The sequence below is a fragment of the Elaeis guineensis genome, chromosome 14 (genome assembly GCF_000442705.2).
Source record: "Elaeis guineensis isolate ETL-2024a chromosome 14, EG11, whole genome shotgun sequence".
Lineage (NCBI taxonomy): Eukaryota > Viridiplantae > Streptophyta > Magnoliopsida > Arecales > Arecaceae > Elaeis > Elaeis guineensis.
The window spans coordinates 53277785-53298784 of NC_026006.2; the positions used below are offsets into that span (position 1 = coordinate 53277785).

The 21000-nt window shown below is 54.7% G+C and overlaps 1 protein-coding gene across 1 annotated transcript; it reads right to left on the bottom strand.

Annotated features, from left to right (window-relative positions):
- Positions 1 to 18795: 18795 nt before the first annotated feature.
- LOC105057603 (aspartyl protease AED3) lies at positions 18796 to 20481 on the bottom strand. Its single transcript, XM_010940255.4, has one exon. The coding sequence runs from the start codon at positions 20430 to 20432 to the stop codon at positions 19089 to 19091; it is 1344 nt and encodes a 447-aa protein (XP_010938557.1). The 5' UTR covers positions 20433 to 20481; the 3' UTR covers positions 18796 to 19088.
- Positions 20482 to 21000: the final 519 nt, after the last annotated feature.

Below are 21000 nucleotides of genomic sequence, written 5' to 3' on the forward strand. Positions count from 1 at the left end.
ACCCAAACACCCGTGCGGCGCCCCAGCATGCCACACACCAAGGCCAGCCCTCTTGAGTCTTTTTCCTCGGACATACCAATAAGCACGCAGTAGTCCAGCCACATAGCCAAGCTTGCACCTCTATGCCCCTGCCTGGCAACACTGTTGTACGGAATACAGATGACACCTTCAAGTGCCCATAAGCAATCCGACACCTCGAATCAACTGCAATGCTCATGCGCACCTCCGTGTCATAACATAGACTCTTTCCAAGAGTGCTCTGCAGCTCAACACCTCTGTGTCAACTCTAAGGCTTTGCCCCTCAAGCCAAGCATTGCTCATCCCAGATGTCTTGATCCTCAACATACCCTCGTGCCAAGACATAACCACTGTGTCACTGATCCGTAACCTATCAAGCTGCCCTTCAGTACTACACATACCAAATCCACATAGCACAACCATGCAACGCCACCACTATGCATGAGGCTCGGGCAAACCCATCTTTAATGCAGCCCAGCTAAACTACTAAGCTGACATGACCTGCAGCTCCCCCAAGCTACAGATGATCGTACACATCTGAGTCCTCTGGGGTTCGACTAGCCAAGCTTTCCCCACAAACTCTTGTGCCACGATCCCGATCTTGCATCCTTGATATGCCTTTCCATCTCTGGTCATATCGCTTGATAATATTCATGGCCTGCTCGCCCATCACTATGCATTATCATGATCCTGGGGATACATGACCGCACCACCCAATATCTTCGGTCCACAGCCTACTCACACATTGAGCACTGCCACGATATCGGCATCCAAGTTTGCCCCATCAAGTAAATATCTTCGATCGGATGATAAATGCATCAAGCCGTCCTCTCCTTGGCATGACCCTCTTGGCCATCCATGATCCTTGGCCCAGCTCCAAGGCACATATACCGATCGATATATCATAAGCCTTCCTTGTTCTCCACGATCGACCGGTTTTCGTGGATCCCCGTGAGACATCACCTTGCGATGCTCACAAGACTTGCCTGTTTGGGTAGGCCACACCCTTGCCCGACTAGCCCTCCATCGCCTCTTCGCTCTACTACAGAGATCAAGAACGCATAGAGTAGTCTAGACAAACCCCTCAAGGATAAAACCTCGAGATATCTCCTTCCCGCACAATGTGGCCAGCTCGTCCAACCAACATTGCCCCGAATACCTCCACATAAGGCCATTCAGACATGGCACTACCATTGTCCACACAACTGTGCCACGGCGGACCCGTCTCCTACGGGTCTGGGGGAGTCAGGTACGCAGCCAAAGCTCTGCGCCCCTCCTCAAACCAAGAGGAAACCTTGAGTATCCACATATATCATGGCGAACCACCACCATTCCAAATATCACGCATCTCGAGCCCTCCGATATCATGCCACGGCCATGCCGCTCCTTGGCGAACCATTGCTCCCTCACTACCCCAGTAAGGCATCCACCTAAATCTCACCCTGGGGGTTCCAAATGATCGAGTAGCATTGCAAATTTTTGCCAAGCCAAATCCTTCGCAGCACCGTGCCACGCCCATGCCGGCACCCCCTGCGACATGCCTGCGGATAAGCCTGTGATAATTCTCCCCCACTCAAGCTGTCGACGTCCTCGTCGACGTCCAAGCTACTACTTGAATATTAGTCACCACAACCAAATTTCCACTGTAGTCACTATAAATATGGTTCCTCAAGTCAGAGACCCACGGTCTTGATGTCCTTGATCCTTTCTCCACCATTGAGAATCCATCATCCACACCACACTGACTCCTCCACAGAACCAAACTGCTACAAAATCCAACACCAACCTCTGCTTTTGTCCTCCTCCAATGGTCTTCTGACCTTCAATTACATGGCATTCCTCGGACTCTTCCAAGGCTTAACTCTTGATTGCCCCAATCTAAGAGCAGCCACTGCATTCTCAAAGCTTGCTGCAGTCCTCTGACCATCAACTTAACTAAAGACTTTGTGGCACTCCTCGAACTCTTCCGAGGCTTTACTCTCGATTTTCTCAATCTAAGAGCTGCCATTGTCTCCACCAATGCAAGATCCATTGTCAGAAACACAAAATGGCACTCCTTGAACTGTGTCCAAGGCTTAACTCCTGCCCACCAGTCTCGAAGTGGCCCATCACATGAGTCCCCTTTGGCAACTCACCTCCAAACGCCTGGTCTTGCAACATACCCATCTTGCAGTCTTGTGGTAATTCTGACCGTTTCCATTTAACACCAAGACTTCGGACCCTACCACACTGCACCGATGCCAAGTACTTACAAGTTGTCTCCATAACTCTGCACTGTCCCATACCAACACAGATACATGGTTGCTTCCAAGCAGGACCCTGATATCCAATCAAAGTCACTTTCCACTTTGCTCAAGTTCCTAGACAATCCAGTCTTCACTCCGAGCACCAGTTGTCTGTCTCTACAGAACCATTTGTCCATGCTGTTTCCTGCGATTCCTAACTCGATTGCTTCTGTGTCTTGACTCTGAGTCTGTAATGCCAATGCAAGGCTACCCCTCTGGCCTGCCACACTCTTATGACTCCAGTACATCGACACCCACTTGCCTCGACATCAGGGCCTTGTAATGCCTCACAGCATGACCACCTCATGGCCAACCTAGCCAACATTAAACAACCTTCGTGCCTCATCTCCTACACCCTGACATCACATGCCTATGTAGCGAGAAGACACCTTTGGCCAAATATCTACCTCTAGTACCTCGGCTTACCAACGCCTTCACCCTGAGAGCAGTTCTATTAAGCCAAATATTTGCCTCTAGTACCTCAGCTTGCCAATGCCTTCACCCTGAGAGCAGTTTCATTAAGCCAAATATCTGTCTCTAGTACCTCAGCTTGCCAACGCCTTCACCCTGAGAGCAGTTTCATTAAGTTTGATTGATATCTCATACCATTCAAGTGCTTCAGCTCCACAATCATCCACACAAGAGATGGCTCTTTCCAATGTTCCCATACCTTGTGCAACTGAGTCCCTTGACTTTCCAAGTTCTCATCTCAGCTTGCACTTTTAAGATGAGTGCTACATCATTTCCTGCACTATAGATACACCCAAGTACCTCAGTCTGTTTACCCAGCTCTACCTCTTTGGAAATTCTAGTCCCTTGAGATGCTCTGCCTTGCAACTTTGCATGCAGCCCAAGTGCTTTAGCATTTACGAGCACTCTTCACCCTAAATTCCTTTTCTTCAGTCATGAACTGGTAGACTTTCACGTTCACAGGTCTCCATCCACTAGTGCCATTGATGAGCAACCCTTTTTCATTCTGCACTGAGCACATTGCCTTGCAACATGCTCCCCTACTCTGAGTCATTGACACCCACAACAAACTCAGACATCCAGTTCCTCTGAACTTAGCCTTTAAATTCACATTGCTTTGGATACCCCCGTATCTGCAACCAAAACATGCAACTTGATACCCCACATATCAGAAGCTAACTCCAAGCACAACGTCGACCATCGACTTAGCCAACCTGGCTCTGATACCAACTGTCATGGGGTGAGTGTTTTCTTACCCAAACACCCGTACGGCGCTCCAGCATGCCACATACCAAGGCCAGCCCTCTTGAGTCTTTTCCTCGGACATACCAATAAGCACGTAGCAGTCCAGCCACATAGCCAAGCTTGCACCTCTATGCCCCTGCCTGGCAACACTGTTGTACGAATACAAATGACACCCTCAAGTGCCCATAAGCAATCCGACCCCTCGAATCAACTGCAATGCTCATGCGCACCTCCGTGCCATAACATAGACTCTTTCCAAGAGTGTTCTGCAGCTCAACACCTCTGTGTCAACTCTAAGGTTTTGCCCCTCAAGCCAAGCACTGCTCATCCCAGATGTCTTGATCCTCAACATACTCTCGTGCCAAGACATAACCATTGTGTCACTGATCCGCAACCCACCAAGCTGCCCTTCAGTACTACACATACCAAATCCACATAGCATGACCATGCAACACCACCACTATGCATGAGGCTCGGGCAAACCCATCTTTAATGCAGCCCAGCTAAACTACCAAGCTGACATGACCTATAGCTCCCCCAAGCTACAGATGATCGTACACATCCGAGTCCTCTGGGGTTCGACTAGCCAAGCTTCCCCTACAAAATCTTGTGCCACGATCCCGGCCTTGCATCCTTGATATGCCTTTCCATCCCTGGTCATATCGCTTGACAATATTTATGGCCTGCTCACCTATTGTTGGTGCAAAAATCCGCTTGCGCCGGAGAAGCTGGAGTCGAGGGAGTCGCGGTCGCCGCTGGGACCTGCAAAGGAAGTCTAAACCGGAGGTGGGGTTGCTCCGGCAAGACCCTCCGACGCTCAAGTCAATTCTCTGCCTCAACAAGAATGGAGTGCTCGAATGGAGAATTTAGCAGAGTTTTGAGGTAAAGAATTAGAGCTCATAGAATAACGTATCTGGGGCCCCCTTTTATAGGCGGAGGGGGCAATAGCCTGATAGCGACATCTGTAACCGTCTGGCAGTGGGCTGCCCAGGGTCAGGCGAAGTTTGCTGCGAAGAGTAGTGGAGTGGACCCGTGGCTATCACCGGGGCGTGCCACGTGGAGTCTGTCACGGGGAGTGGAGCGGCGTCTGTTGTCGCGACTTGCCAGCGGATGGGAGAATCGCACGGTATCCATCGCAGGAAGTGGAGCAGGATCATGGCCGTTATTGTGGCCTGCCAGAGAGTAGTGGGGCTGCGCGGGATCCGTCATAGGAAGTGGAGCAGTGCTGTGACCGTTACTGCGGCCTATCAGAGAGTGATGGAGTTGCACGGGATCTGTCATAGGAAGTGGAGCAGTGCTGTGACCGTTACTGCGGCCTGTCAGGGAGTGATGGAGCTGCGCGGGATCCGTCCTAAGAAGTGGAGCAGGATCGTGGCCGTTATCGTGGCCTGCTTGGGAGTGCAGATTCGTCGGCTGAAGTTTGGCAGCGGTCGGAGCTGATGACGGAGCGCGGCTCCCGTGGGAGTCCGGGCGAAGTCCCCCTTGAGGTTGGAGTCGTGGGCGGAGTCTGGCTCCCGTGGGAGTTCGGGCGGAGTCCTCTTGGAGCTGAAGTCGCGGGCGGAGCCCGGCTCTCGTAGGAGTCCGGGCGGAATCCCCTGCAATCAAAGTCAGGTGCGAAGTCCGGCTCCCGTAGGAGTCCGGACTGATCTTACCGGCAGTCGAAGTTGGCGACGGAGCCCGGCTCCCGTGGGAGTCCGGGCGGAGCCCTCTTTGAGGTTGGAGTCGTGGGCGGAGTCCGGCTCCCGTGGGAGTCCCCCTTGAGGTTGGAGTCGTGGGCGGAGTCCGGCTCCTGTGGGAGTCTGGGCGGAGTCCTCTTGGAGCTGAAGTCGCGGGCGGAGCCCGACTCCCGTAGGAGTCCGGGCGGAATCCCCTGCAATCAAAGTCAGGTGCGAAGTCCGGCTCCCGTAGGAGTCCAGACTGATCTTACCAGCAGTCGAAGTTAGCGACGGAGCCCGGCTCCCGTGGGAGTCCGGGCGGAGCCCTCTTTGAGGTCGGGGTCGTGGATGGAGCTCGACTCCCGTAGGAGTCCCGGCGGAGTCCTGCAATCAAAGTCAGGTATGGAGTCCGGCTCCCGTAGGAGTCTGGACTGATCTTACCGGCAGTCGAAGTTGGCGACGGAGTCCGGCTCCCGTGGGAGTCCGGGCGAAGCCCTCTTTGAGGTTGGAGTCGTGGGTGGAGTCCAGCTCCTGTGGGAGTCCCCCTTGAGGTTGGAGTCGTGGGCGGAGCTCGGCTCCCGTAGGAGTCCTGGCGAAGTCCTCCTTGAGGTCGGGGTCGTGGACGGAGCTCGGCTCCCGTAGGAGTCCTGACGGAGCCCTCCTTGAGGTCGGGGTCGTGGACAGAGCTCGGCTCCCGTAGGAGTCCTGGCGGAGCCCTCCTTGAGGTCGGGGTCGTGGACGGAGCTCGGCTCCCGTAGGAGTCCCGGCGGAGTCCTGCAATCAAAGTCAGGTGCGGAGTCTGGCTCCCGTAGGAGTCCGGACAAAGCTTACCAGTAGTTGGAGTCAGGTACGGAGTCCGACTCCCGTAGGAGTCCGGGCGGAGTTGTTCTGTAGTCGATGTTGGCGACGGAGCCCGGCTCCCGTGGGAGTCCGGGCGGAGTTGTTCTGTAGTCGATGTTGGCGATGGAGCCCGGCTCCCGTGGGAGTTCGGGCGGAGTTGTTCTGTAGTCGATGCTGGCGACGGAGCCCGGCTCCCGTAGGAGTCCGAGCGGAGTTGTTCTGTAGTCGATGTTGGCGACGGAGCCCGGCTCCCGTAGGAGTCCGGACGGAGTCCTCCTGCAATCAAAGTCAGGTGCGGAGTCCGGCTCCCGTAGGAGTCCGGACGAAGCTTGCCGGTAGTTGAAGTCAGGTGCGGAGTCCGGCTCCCGTAGGAGTCCGGGCGGAGTTGTTCTGTAGTCGATGTTGGCGACGGAGCCCGGCTCCCGTAGGAGTCCGGGCGGAGTTGTTCTGTAGTCGATGTTGGCGACGGAGCCCGGCTCCCGTAGGAGTCCGGGCGGGGTTGTCTTCCTGCTGAGAACTTTGGCTGAGGGTATTTTATACCCAATACCAGTCTCCCTACTTTCGAGTTTGAATTTCGAATGAAGTACAGAGAGACTGGCACAGCCGAAGTTGTCCCCTCGAATCCTGCGCACGACCGCCTCCAGATATTTTGGCATTAAATGTGCGCGTGCTGGAGTCATTTCGAATCGGGGTGATACGAAGGGACTCTTCGAAATTCCCGTAGGTACACTGGCCCAGGTACAGCGCAATAATAGTCTTGCGAACCGTCAGCCGCTTTCAGCCGCCTACCATGGTGAGTAGGACATGTGTCGAGCGCGGGCTGGCCTAGGGGGATTCGCGATCATTATGGCACCGAATCCCAGGGTCTATTTAAACCCGTCCTTCCACCTTTAGGGGTCCTATTCCGTTCCAGAGTTTTTATCAGTGTCTGCCTTCCCTTCGAGAGCCCTGTTTCAGTTGGCATCTTCTCGAGCCGTAGGCGCCCTCCAAACCGTCCCTGTCTTCGTCCCTCTGGTCCCTCAGAGCGATCTAGGTTAGTTCCAGCACCTTCAACCTTCTCCCCACCGCTTAGGGACTTCTTCTTTGTCATTGTTTTTGTATTCCTCCGAGTTAATTTCCTGTGACCCCTCGCCCTTCATCCTGTCCATCTTCTTCGGGATCTTTGGAGCCCACATTCGAAGCTACTCAAAATATCGTCCGGCTCTTCCGCTCCCTGCAGTTCCGGGAGTTCCTCCGCCTCAAACCCCCAGGTCCCCTGCTCTGTAGACGAACCCGCGTCCGAGGCTGGGCTCCGCCCAGTTTTTGCACCGGGCGCCATTCCATGTTCCCTGACTCCGGAGGAACTCCTTCTGATAAGGGTTCAGTATGGAGTTCCTCCGGAGTATGACCTGGAGCTGCCTAGCCCTTCTGACCGGGCTAGCACTCCTCCATCCGGTCGTTTTTGTCTATATCAGGAGGCGTTCCGTGCCGGGCTCCGGCTTCCACTTCCTTCCTTTGTAGTTGCCCTCTTCTGCTTCTTAGACATCTCCTTGGCTTCTGTGGTCCCAAATTCTTTTAGGTTTTTGATAGGATTTCTCTCCCTCTGCCATGTAGTCGAGGTCCAGCCGTCCCTCTCCCTATTCAGGCACTTCTATACTTTCAAGCGCCATCCTTCGGCGAAGGACTGGTGGTACTTCTCCCCCCAGTTCGACAAGAAGGGGTTACTGAAAGGTGCCCCTTCTTCAATCCATAATTGAAAGGGAAAATACCTCTTCGTGCACTGTCCGACCTTGAGGCTGGGCCTGCCCCCTTGGGGCTCTCTGAGGGATTCTGTCCGCCGGGCCCCCAGCCTGGGGGAGGATGACCTTCAGGCTGCCCGGAAGCTTCTTGCCTACTCCGCTCCTTCCCTTCCCAATCTTCTGAGGGAGTAATTTTTGTTCAACATTGGCCTGAGCCCCCAGGATCCTGCGAGTACTTCATCTCTCCCCTTATCTCCTTTTCTTCTGTCCCTCTTCTTTTTCTTTCTCTTTTTTTACTCTTCTTCCTTTTCTCTCTTTTTCCCCTCTGTTTCTTTCTTTCTTTCTCCCCCCTCCCTTTTTTTTTTTTTTGATCTTTGACTCTTGATTGATTGGTTTGCTTCTTTTTCTTCTTTCTTTTTCTCCCCCTTCTCTTTTTTTTTTTTTTTTTTTTTTTAAGGAATGGATGCCGAAGCAGCGCGGATGCTTGCCAGGGGCCTCAGGGCCCACAAGAGAAAGGGCGTCGCGACCTCCGGATCGGCGAAGAGGGCCAGGGCGGAGGAGTCGAGCTTGGCCGCGCCCGCCCAGGTGGCCCCAGCGATTGACATTCCCTCGGATGCCGAGGCAACGGCTCCCCGAGCCTCCTCGAGGAGTCCGCCAACTGGGGCCCCTGTCTCGGGGGTCCGCTCCACGGAGGCGCCCGTGGCCGAGAGGGGGAAGAGGAAGAAATCGGTGGCCCGCAGGGTGAGCAGCCGCCGAACTGCCGCCGACGAGTCCCTCTGCTCCGAAGAGGGGCCGGAGAATCCCTTCAATGACAGAGATTTGATCTGGCGGTTGATCGACGGCTGCATTCTGCCCGACGTCGTCGAGAGGATCGACCGCGTCGATCCTGAGCAGCGGGCCTGGGACTCTTTGGGGTCCTTCCTTGAGGTAAGCAAATCTTTATTCACCTGGTTATTCGGCCTTTATTCTGATCCCCCAGCCGCCCTTGCAGATTGGGCACCAGCTCCTCGCCAATATTGAGGCAGTGAACTGTGCGAGGAGGGACATCCTCCAGGTGGAGGAGCACTGCCGGGTCGAGGTTGCTCGCCTCCAAGCAAAGACGGCCGAAGTAGTCGCCCTCCAAGAGGCCCTGGAGAGAGAGAAACAAGCCCAGAAGGAGGAGAGGCGGACCTTGGAGGAGTCGGCGAGAAGGGCGGAGGCCGAGGTCGCCAACTTGGCCGAGCAGATTCTGGTCCTGGTCTCGGAGGCCAGAGCCCTTGCGGTAGAGGAATTCAAGGCTTCCGCGGAGATGAGGGACCTGAACGTCCAATTCGGCCAGGAGGCGTTCATTAAGGGGTTTGAGCTCTGCCAAGAGAAGGTGGCCAGAAAATTTTTGGAGCTCGACCTCAGCTTCCTAGACGAGGAGTCCGAAGACGAGGCCGGTCCCTCGCCAGCCGCTACTGCTGTTGCAGCTCCCTTGCCGGGGACGCCGAGTTCTCCAACCCCCGCCCCCGAGGTCTGAGACCTCCGACCTTGTATTTTTATTTCATCACAATTTTTCTTTTCTTTTTTGTCTTCAAGAATCATCCAATCAATAAAGCTGAATTTCTTGCCGCGGATGGCTTCTCCTCCTTCCCCTTCTTCTCTTTGTTTTTCCAACTGCGATGAGTCGTGCTTTGACGCTTTTGCCTTCCGATGGCAGTGTCCTGCAGAAGCACTCCCCCTGCCCCTGGGGGTCCCGCTGAAGTCGACGATCCAGCGGCTGAAGAAGGAAGTCCTTCACTTGACAAAGAAGTCAAAGAAGATGGAAAGCGAGCTCCGCAGATTGAGGGAAGGTCATTCTGAAGCCGCCGCGGAGGCCACCCACTTTCAGAATCTCCACGTGAAGGGGATCATGGAGTATAGCCGGAGGAAGGCAAATTTTGCGAAGGAGCTTGAGGAATGCAAGAAGAGCGCCAGCGATCGAATTTGGGCTCAGGCCGCCAGGATTAGTGCCCTCAAGGTGGAACTGTCAGCCGCGAAGGGGAAGATCGGCCAGCTGGAAGAAAGTTCGTCCCGGCTCTTGGCTCGGGTCGATGGCGACCAGGAGTGGTCGAAGAAGGTCTCCGACCTTCAGCGGCAGCTTCAGGATGCCGAGGTGAGCCACGACGTACATCGGGCCAGCTGGCGCAGGCAAGTGGAGGAATATAAAGGGAGACTCAGGGCGGCGACCGACGAAGTCGCCCATCTCCAGAGGCAGCTGGCCAGCAGGGCTCAGCTTACTTCCGCCCGGGATTCTGATGAGCTCCAGTCCCTAAGAGGAACCGTTGAAGGGATTTCTGTCGCCCTTGGGGATAAGACAGCCGAGCTGCAACAACTGAAGATTCAACTGGCATACGAGCAGCGGGCCATCGCGGACGCGGAGGCGGAATCCGAGGTCTTGAGGAAGAGGCGTCGAGAGGCGGAGGCCGAGAGCCAGCGACTTCGTCGGGCGCTCCAGGACGCGCTGCAGAAAAGGAAAAAGCTAGAAGAAGAAATTGAGAATCTAAGGCAGTCCTGGATGAGGGGAGGAGCAGATAACTCTAGGTCGGAGGGAGCAGAGCCTCCTTAGAGCTCTTTTCGTCCTTCCATCCTTTCATGTGTATACTTCTCTTTTTGTTGTTTTATCCCGCTTTTGTCGTTTTGCTTTTCTTTCCTTGGCCTTCCGGGCTTTGTAGTGTGTATTTTGGAAATAGAATGAAAAGGGTATTTTGTGTTATCTCGTCTGCGTGTTGTACTAAATTATCATTCGTCGAACTTTTCTTGTCGCTCGACTTGTCTGATGTAGACGTCGTTGGGAGGCGCCCAGTCATCGATGCGTTAGCTTGCCTTTCTCGTCGTGCATGGCCGCAAGCCCGAGCTTGGCCGTCCGGACTCCGCATTACTTTGGAGATGTCGCTATCTTCCTAACCTGTGTCGGGAGTCTTTTTAGAGGTCGGGGGTGTTTGATAGGAACTCCCCGTCTCCGTCAGGACAAAGTCCTTCAGGTCTTTGGTGCGGTTCGTCCTTCATCTGTTTTCATCGTAGCTCGTCACCCTTCCTTTTTAATTTTTCTTTTCTCCGAGTGAGGGCCTTCCCCTCACTTTTTACGGGGTTGCATAGGAGCGAGGAGGTGCCGCTGAGGGGCTTTTTCCTTTCTCCCGATCTTGTTGGGCGGCCGAATCTCGCCAACATCAGGACAAGGTTCTTCTCCCGTTCCCGCGGGGCACGTAAGGGCCATTGCCAGGGCGGACGGAGTCTCCCTCACTGCAGAAGTTGTGGGTGGAGCCCGGCTCTCGTAGGAGTCTGGGTGGAGTCATCCTTGGTGTTGTGGGTGGAGCCCGGCTCTCGTAGGAGTCCGGGCGGAGTCTTCCTTAGCGTCGTGGACGGAGCTCGGCTCCCGTAGGAGTTCGGGTGGAGTCTTCCCTAGCATCGTGGACGGAGCCCGACTCCCGTGGGAGTCTGGGTGGAGTCTTCCTTGGCGTCGTGGATGGAGCCCGGCTCCCGTAGGAGTCCGGGCCTTCTACTTTGCTCAAGCCAGGGCGAGGTTCTCCTCCCATTCTCGACTTGGCCGTGGGGGCGCGTTAGGGCACTGTAAGGCCTCTCCCCCCATCCGGTCTAAAAGAACCGGGCCTTTGACTTTGCTCATGTCAGGACGAGGTTCTCCTCCTGTTCCTGACATGACTGTGGGGGCACATTAGGGCGCTGTAAGGCCTCTCCCCCCATCCGGTCTAAAAGAATCGGGCCTTTGACTTTGCTCATGTCAGGACGAGGTTCTCCTCCTATTCCTGACATGGCTGTGGGGGCACATTAGGGCGCTGTAAGGCCTCTCCCCCCATCCGGTCTAAAAGAATCGGGCCTTTGACTTTGCTCATGTCAGGACGAGGTTCTCCTCCTGTTCTTGACATGGCTGTGGGGGCACATTAGGGCGCTGTAAGGTCTCTCCCCCCATCCGGTTTAAAAAAACCGGGCCTTTGACTTTGCTCATGTCAGGACGAGGTTCTCCTCCTGTTCCTGACATGGCTGTGGGGGCACATTAGGGTGCTGTAAGGCCTCTCCCCCCATCCGGTCTAAAAGAACCGGGCCTTTGACTTTGCTCATGTCAGGACGAGGTTCTCCTCCTGTTCTTGACATGGCTGTGGGGGCACATTAAGGCACTGTAAGGCCTTTTCTCCCATCCGGTCTAAAAGAATCGGGCCTTTGACTTTGCTCATGTCAGGACGAGGTCCTCCTCCTGTTCCTGACATGGCCGTGGGGGCACATTAGGGTGTTGTAAGGCCTCTCCCCCAATCCGATTTCGAGATAGTTGGACTTTCATTTTTGGTATGTTAGGATGGGGTTCTCCCTCCGCTCCTAACATAACTTTGTTTCAGGCGTTTGGAGGGGTCATATCCAGTCGTGACAAATCCATGCCAGATGGGAAGAGTACGTCAAGTAGAAAGAAATTTAGATTCAAGGTGAAATCGTAAGTGATACATTTACAGATTTTTCGAGTTTCACGGTTGCGGGAGGTCTGCTCCTCCTTGAGGCCTTCCGGTGATGGAGTCGATGGTCCCGATGGGGGGCCGGTCCCCGGGTTGCTCCTCCCTTCTTGGCGGTTCAGGCTGCAGAAGGGTCCTTGGCCAATCTCCTCTACCCTCAGGCCTACGTCGGATGAACCTGTCGAGTCGACCTCGTCGAATGAGCTCCTCGATCTCGTCCCGGAGCTGGATGCATTCCTCTGTGTCGTGGCCGTGGTCGTGGTGGTAGAGGCAGAATTTATTGGGGTTGCGCTTCCCGGGGTGTGTGCGCATCCTCTCCGGCCTAGGGAGCTGCTCCTTGACCTCCATCAGTACCTGGGCCTTCGAGGCGTTGAGGGGGGCGTAGTTGCGGAATCTCCCTGGTGGGGAACCCCGTCGAACCCCGCGATCCGGACTTCTCTGTCTGCGCACCCGGGGTGGAGTATGGGCGCGCTTGTGCCCAGGAGGGGATCGAGAATGCGGCCGGGCTTCCCTTGGCCTTTTTTCAATCGCGGGCTTACTCGAGCCTCCCGCTTGCCGCTCCCTCGCTGTCTCTTCATCCCTCATTTTGAAGGCTTCTTCCGCTCGAGCGTACCCTTCAGCCCGAGCTAGCAAAGCAGCAAAATCTCTGGGGTACTTCTTCTCCAGGAAGAACAAAAGGTCATTCTTCTGAAGGCCACCCTTCAGGGCGGCCATTGCGACTGATTGGTCCAAGTTTCGGACCTCCAGCGCCGCGACGTTGAAACGGTTGATGTAGGCCCGAATGGACTCCCCTTCCCTCTGCTTGATGTTGATGAGGGACTCCGAACCCTTCCGGGGGTGCCGGCTGCTGACAAAATGGGCCATGAATTGGTGGCTCATTTGATCGAAGGAAAAGATGGTACCTAGTTTCAAAGCCGAGTACCAGTTCCTCGCCGCTCCCTTCAAGGTGGACGGGAAGGCCCAGCATAGGATGGCATCAGGAGCACCGTGAAGCAGCATCATCATCCGGAAGGCCTCCAGATGATCAATCGGGTCTGAAGTCCCGTCGTAGCTTTCAAACTGGGGGAGCTTGAAGTTTGGCGGGATCGGTTCCTGCATGATCATTTGAGAGAAGGGAGGGTCCGTACAAATATCTTCACCATAAGCGGAGGGAGCATGGCGGAGCTCTTCGATCCGCCGGTTCATCTCCTGGAGCCTCCGGTCCAGAAAATCCTCCCGGCTTCGAGTCTCGAGGGTCCTCTGACAGAATGGGGGCAGGGATCTTCCAGGGGTGGAGTCGTGGTCCGATTGAGGGCTCTCCACCCTCGGGTTCGTTTTCCCAGGAAGGACGGGGCGGCTGGCCCAGGTGGCCCGCCCCACCGTCGGATTCTGATGTTCCGGGGACGTCCTTTCCGGGCGTACTGATGCCTGCGGCTGCTGCTGCTGCATAGCCTGCACAGCTTCTGTGAGGCCTCTGACCTGCTGCGCTAGCAGGTCAAACTGCTCCGCGCCGACCGCCGCCGCCGGAGGAGGAGGAGGAGGTTGAGAAACAGGAGAAGAGGTCGGAGCCTGAGATCTGGCCGCGGAGGCCGTGGACCATCGCGTGGACGCCTTGCGGGGAGGCATCGAGCAAGGATCATGTGGGAGAAGCAAGGAGTGGGTGCCGGAGGAGACGGTCGGAGACGGCTCCGTTGAGCGCTCCTTTTAGAACAAGGGTACTGCGAAGACACAGGCGCCCCTCCTTCTAGCGCTAATCCTGTTGGTGCAAAAATCTGCTTGCGCCGGAGAAGCTGGAGTCGAGGGAGTCGCGGTCGCCGCCGGGACTTGCAAAGGAAGTCTAAACCGGAGGTGGGGTTGCTCCGGCAAGACCCTCCGACGCTCAAGTCAGTTCTCTGCCTCAACAAGAATGGAGTGCTCGAACGGAGAATTTAGCAGAGTTTTGAGGTAAAGAATTAGAGCTCATAGAATAACGTATCTGGGGCCCCCTTTTATAGGCGGAGGGGGCAGTAGCCTGATAGCGACATCTGTAACCGTCTGGCAGTGGGCTACCCAGAGTCAGGCGGAGTTTGCTGCGAAGAGTAGTGGAGTGGACCCGTGGCTATCACTGGGGCGTGCCACGTGGAGTCTGTCACGGGGAGTGGAGCGGCGTCTGTTGTTGCGACTTGCCAGCGGATGAGAGAATCGCATGGTATCCGTCGCAGGAAGTGGAGAAGGATCATGGCCGTTATTGTGGCCTGCCAGGGAGTAGTGGGGCTGCGCGGGATCCGTCATAGGAAGTGGAGCAGTGCTGTGTCCGTTACTGCGGCCTATCAGGGAGTGATGGAGTTGCGCGGGATCCGTCATAGGAAGTGGAGCAGTGCTGTGACCGTTACTGCGGCCTGTCAGGGAGTGATGGAGCTGCGTGGGATCCGTCCTAAGAAGTGGAGCAGGATCGTGGCCGTTATCGTGGCCTGCTTGGGAGTGCAGATTCGTCGGCTGAAGTTCGGCAGTGGTCGGAGCTGATGATGGAGCCCGGCTCCCGTGGGAGTCCAGGCGGAGTCCCCCTTGAGGTTGGAATCGTGGGCGGAGTCCGGCTCCCGTGGGAGTCCGGGCGGAGTCCTCTTGGAGCTGAAGTCACGGCGGAGCCCGGCTCCCGTAGGAGTCCGGGTGGAATCCCCTGCAATCAAAGTCAGGTGCGAAGTCCGGCTCCCGTAGGAGTCCGGACTGATCTTACCGGCAGTCAAAGTTGGCGACGGAGCCCGGCTCCCGTGGGAGTCCGGGCGGAGCCCTCTTTGAGGTTGGAGTCATGGGCAGAGTCCGGCTCCCGTGGAAGTCCCCCTTGAGGTTGGAGTCGTGGGCGGAGTCCGGCTCCCGTGGGAGTCCGGGCGGAGTCCTCTTGGAGCTGAAGTCGCGGGCGGAGCCCGGCTCCCGTAGGAGTCCGGGCGGAATCCCCTGCAATCAAAGTCAGTTGCGAAGTCCGGCTCCCGTAGGAGTCCGGACTGATCTTACCGGCAGTCGAAGTTGGCGACGGAGCCCGGCTCCCGTGGGAGTCCGGGCGGAGCCCTCTTTGAGGTCGGGGTCGTGGACGGAGCTCGGCTCCCGTAGGAGTCCCGGCGGAGTCCTGCAATCAAAGTCAGGTGTGGAGTCCGGCTCTCGTAGGAGTCCGGACTGATCTTACCGGCAGTCGAAGTTGGCGACGGAGCCCGGCTCCCGTGGGAGTCCGGGCGGAGTCCTCTTTGAGGTTGGAGTCGTGGGCAGAGTCCGGCTTCCGTGGGAGTCCCCCTTGAGGTTGGAGTCGTGGGCGGAGCTCGGCTCCCGTAGGAGTCCTGGAGGAGTCCTCCTTGAGGTCGGGGTCGTGGACGGAGCTCGGCTCCCGTAGGAGTCCTGGCGGAGCCCTCCTTGAGGTCGGGGTCGTGGACGGAGCTCGGCTCCCGTAGGAGTCCTGGCGGAGCCCTCCTTGAGGTCGGGGTCGTAGACGGAGCTCGGCTCCCGTAGGAGTCCCGGCGGAGTCCTGCAATCAAAGTCAGGTGCGGAGTCCGGCTCCCGTAGGAGTCCGGACAAAGCTTATCGGTAGTTGGAGTCAGGTACGGAGTCCGGCTCCCGTAGGAGTCCGGGCGGAGTTGTTCTGTAGTCGATGTTGGCGACGGAGCCCGGCTCCCGTGGGAGTCCGGGCGGAGTTGTTCTGTAGTCGATGTTGGCGACGGAGCCCGGCTCCCGTAGGAGTCCGGGCGGAGTTGTTCTGTAGTCGATGTTGGCGACGGAGCCCGGCTCCCGTAGGAGTCCGGACGGAGTCCTCCTGCAATCAAAGTCAGGTGCGGAGTCCGGCTCCCGTAGGAGTCCGGACGAAGCTTGCCGGTAGTTGAAGTCAGGTGCGGAGTCCGGCTCTCGTAGGAGTCCGGGCGGAGTTGTTCTGTAGTCGATGTTGGCGACGGAGCCCGGCTCCCGTAGGAGTCCGGGCGGAGTTGTTCTGTAGTCGGTGTTGGCGACGGAGCCCGACTCCCGTAGGAGTCCGGGCGGGGTTGTCTTCCTGCTGAGAACTTCGGCTGAGGATATTTTATACCCAACACCCATCACTGTGCATTACCATGATGCTGGGGATACATGACTGCACCACCTAATATCTTCGGTCCACAGCCTACTCACACATTGAGCACTGCCACGATATCGGCATCCAAGTTTACCCCATCAAGTAAATATCTTCGACCGGATGATAAATGCATCAAGCCATCCTCTCCTTGGTATGATCCTCTTAGCCATCCATGATCCTTGGCCCAGCTCCAAGGCACATATACCGATCAATATATCATAAGCTTTCCTTGTTCTCTACGACCGATCGGTTTCCGTGGATCCCCGTGAGACATCACCTTGTGATGCTCACAAGACTTGCCTGTCTGGGTAGGCCACACCCTTGCCCGACTAGCCTTCTATCGCCTCTTCGCTCCACTACAGAGATCAAGAATGCATAGAGTAGTCTAGACAAACCCCTCAAGGATAAAACCTCGAGATATCCCCTTCCCGCACAATGTGGCCAGCTCGTCCAACCAACATTACCTCGAATACCTCCACATAAGGTCATTCAGGCGTGGCACCACCATTGCCCACACAACTGTGCCACGGCGGACCCGTCTCCTACGAGTCTGGGGGAGTCGGGTACGCGGCCAAAGCTCCGTGCCCCTCCTCAAACCAAGAGGAAACCTTGAGTATCCACATATATCATGGCGAACCACCACCATTCCAAATATCACACGTCTCGAGCCCCCCGATATCATGCCACGGCCATGCCGCTCCTTGGCGAACCATTGCTCCCTCACTACCCCAGCAAGACATCCACCTAAATCTCACTCTGGGGGTTCCAAATGATCGAGTAGCATTGCAAATTTTTGCCAAGCCAAATCCTTCGCAGTACCGTGCCACGCCCATGCCGGCATCCCCTGCGATATGCCTGCGGATAAGCCCGTGACAGCCGGCCGCCGACAGTCCTCCACCGTCTCGGATCTCGTGCTGACTTCAAAAGCTCGTATCTCTTCCATCCGAGTTCTGTTTGGGGTGATCTTGGTCTCGTTGGACTTTATTTTTCATCGTGAAGCTTATTGTAGGCTCAATGTGGATTGAATCTCGAGGCGTCAAATTTTAACACTCTACGTACTGGAGTACTTAATTAAAATTAGAAGAACGTTGGAGTGCTTAAGTAAAATAAGAGAACACAAAGGGTCACAGGCTAGATACGATGCCTTTTAAGTGCACCACCAAGCGGAGATCATGTGAAGGACACCTAGAATGCATTGATGATTCAAAGGTAAGGTAGCAAGATATTGGAACTCCAGGTACTTGATTTTCTAGCTAGCTATTACTCCTATCGGCGAGGCTGTACTATTGGTTAGATAAATGAATACATATAGGCCCTCTTATCTTATTTTTGAATAGTGTGTTCCACTACTTTTTGCATCGAGGAGCTACAAGGAAAACAGGAGAGACGTCTGTGTTAAAAACAAATTAAGTGCCTAATCAGAAATGATATTGGATAAAGATATAGAACAGAGGCTTCAGAGTATTAGATAGCCCTTCAGAAGATACTAAATACATTCAGCCCTATCACCTACTTTTGATGAGATTGCCACCAGCAGGAATGCCACATTAATGTTCAATTTTTATTTTTTTTTGATATAAACAGACAATCATATCATTCTAACGTAAATACACTATAAAAAATTAAAATATGAAATATCCCATAAAATCCGTGGACAGACATCATCCTCACATCAGATTTAGTTTTGTAAGGTGCCAACAAAGAATGCAAACCGATCCATCGCATTGTTTATCTTTTAAAGACATGCCAAATAAACATTGCCATGGAATGATAAAAGACCTCCAAAAATCACGGAATGCTAAATATAAGAACTTTAGTATACAAAAATCTAGAGCATACTTAGCGAAACGCTTAATATATAGGCAGTTCGATGCTGCAAGACTTACGTACGGACATACCACACTGAATGCAATAATTAAAATTGAATCATTCACGTTGCGGCATCAATATATGCTCTTCTTGCAGTCCTAAAACTGTCTTGTTAGTTATTTATTATAGAGAATATGGCAGTTCTTGTCTGCCATCTACATCAAAAACCCACTTTACGGTCTCATGTCTCTGAAAAAAAACTTCGTCCCACATCAAATTTATAATAAATTAATAAAAATATTTATATTTTATCAATCATCTTATATTTTATTAATTTTTATAATAATATTTTATATTATTTTATTAATTTTAAATTAATAATTAAATTATTATAATTTTGACATGACACCATCATTATTGCAACGAATATTTTCTTCCATATCTCTGCATTCTACGGTCCACCGTTACAGAGTCCGGAGACCCCGCGGCCAGCACCTGATGGCCCCCACTATACTCCGTGACCTTTTTGTGCTCGTCTCATGACTCCACTCAAACACGCTTTTGGCGGCAAGTACATGCGTATGCCCGTGAACCTGTCATCGGTTTTTCTGTCGGGCATGCCGACACCTCATCAAACCTTCAAACAAAGCAAAAATATGACACCGACCACAGCTAAACCAATAGATATAGCAGGGGAATGGCAACTAGTAGTTTTAAGAAGCCATAGAATATTCCCTTATCTCGCTCCTGTCGACCAAACGATAAAACGTAAAATAAAAAAGATTAAAAGGACGACACCTTTGATCTACTGATACAGTAACAGCACTGCTCTTCAGCATGGCATCAGACCCAAACAACACTATAGTACACTACAAGATGAATACAAGCCAACAACAACAGCAACATGAGCAGTACTAGAGAGAGGTACTTATAATTTTGAAACAAAATTACTAAATATAATAATAATAATAATAGTAATAATAATACTCTCCCAGTGGCAAGAGCTCTGTTATGGCGTATCACATTCTCAGAAGGAATCCAATCTTTTAAAAGGTACAGCGCTCGCGGGCGACGCCCAGCCTGCCGTTGGGCACGTCGAAGAGAACGCGGTGGTTCATCTGCTGCATGTTGGCAATCACGTTAAGTACCGAGTTCACGTTGTCCGGCGCTGCCGCCATGGCCAGGCAAGTGATCGACCCGGCGGTGCTGTGAATCAAATAGTTGTCCGCCGGCAGCGTCACGTTCATCCCGACGAACATAAACGTTATCCCCGGCGCCACGAAGGGGCCATTGTAACACGTGTCGAACCCGCCGAGCGACGTCACTTTGCCGGCGCCCCGCACCCGGCGCCGGAACTCGTCCCGCACCGCCACGTACGCCGGCGCCACCAGGCGGGTGAACATCGTCCCGGAGTCGAAGATCGTCCCTCCGCCGGTGGCGGCGTCGAAGGTCAGTGCCGCCGGCGGGATGTCGACCACCTTGGGGCCGACCCGGATCCCGACCATATCGACGTAGTAGAGAGAAGAGCGGTGGGGGTTGGAGTGGAGTGGAGTGGTTTTAATACGGTAGGGCTGGCCGGCAGGGCCGAGGCGGAGAGTGCCGGAGAAGTTGAGGGACTTGAAGCTAGGGAGGCAGTAAGAGAAGGTGGAGGCGTAGATGTTCCTGGTTTGGGAGAGGAAGGAGAGGGGGCCGCGGCCGAGGCCGAGGAGGCCTTGGGGTGGAACGGAGGGGCCGGTGGTTTTCTTGAGGCAGCCGAAGTTGTAGCCGGAGACGACGTCGGAGGCGAGGGAGAGGGAGTCCTGGGCGAGGGAGGCGAGGAGGGAGGAGGAGCCGTAGGTGATGTTGAAGCCGCAGGCGGTGGATCCGGCGGGGCAGGAGGGGTTGGGGACTTGCGAGCACGGCGGAGCGCCGCAAGGGACGGGGCGGTAAGTGATGGAGCGGGAAGTGTCAAAGGGCGAGGCGGCGGCGGAGTAGGGACAGCCGGTGCAACCGGAACAAGGGAGCCAGGCGACGTCGCTGCTGGTGTCGACGGCGAGGAGGAGGGGCTGAGGCGGGTTGCCAAGGCGGGCGCGGACGACGTAGGTAGGGGTCTGGAGGAGCTGACGGCCGGGGGCGATGGGGACAAAGGATCGGCGGGCGGTGGCGAGGGAGGCGAGGTAGAGGAGGCGGGAGTCGTCGCGGGAGAGGAGGTCGAGGACAGTGTCCTCCCAGGAGGCGGATGAGTGGAAGGGGGAGCAGGGGCCGAAGGCGTGGAGAACGCGCAGCGTGGAGCCGCTGTCAGCCGGGGCAGTGCAACCGGCCGGGGCGGTGGTGGCGCCGCTGGAGACCGCAACTACTGCTGCTGCTACTACTACTACTACTTGTAGCAGGGGCAGGCCAGCCATGGCCATGAGGCAGAAATGAGGAAGGAGAGAGAGGGTTGGATGATGGGGGTTGGAGTGGAAGTGGAGGGGTTTATATAGAGAGAGAGAGCGAGGTAACGTGGACGAGGGGGGGGTTGGGGGGGGGAGAGAGAGAGATGGGTCATGAAATGGCTTGTCTCAATTGGTTGTGTTGGTGCTTTGGAGTTCGTATAGTAATTAACACTATAGTCATATTTGGATTTCGAGAAATTCCAATGGAAATAAAAGAAAAGATTAACGAAGATGAGAGGTACAGGAATGGGACAATAATTTATTGTTAAGGCGTGGATCTTGGTCGGATTTGGTTATAAAGTAATGCTTAAAGTGCAGGAGCTTTTCAAGTATAAAGTCCAGTGACTTCCTGGAGGATGTCCTGTTGGATTTGTTTTGGATCTCCATGTGTACATCTCGTGCATGTTGAGATAGTTTAGTATATATATACACATATAATAATCGGTTGATAATTGGATAGCAGGTGCTTTAGGTTCTTTGGAATGAGGGCTATGTGAAGAGGCTCCAGATCAAGAAGCCATGGATGGGTTAAATGGCACACCAA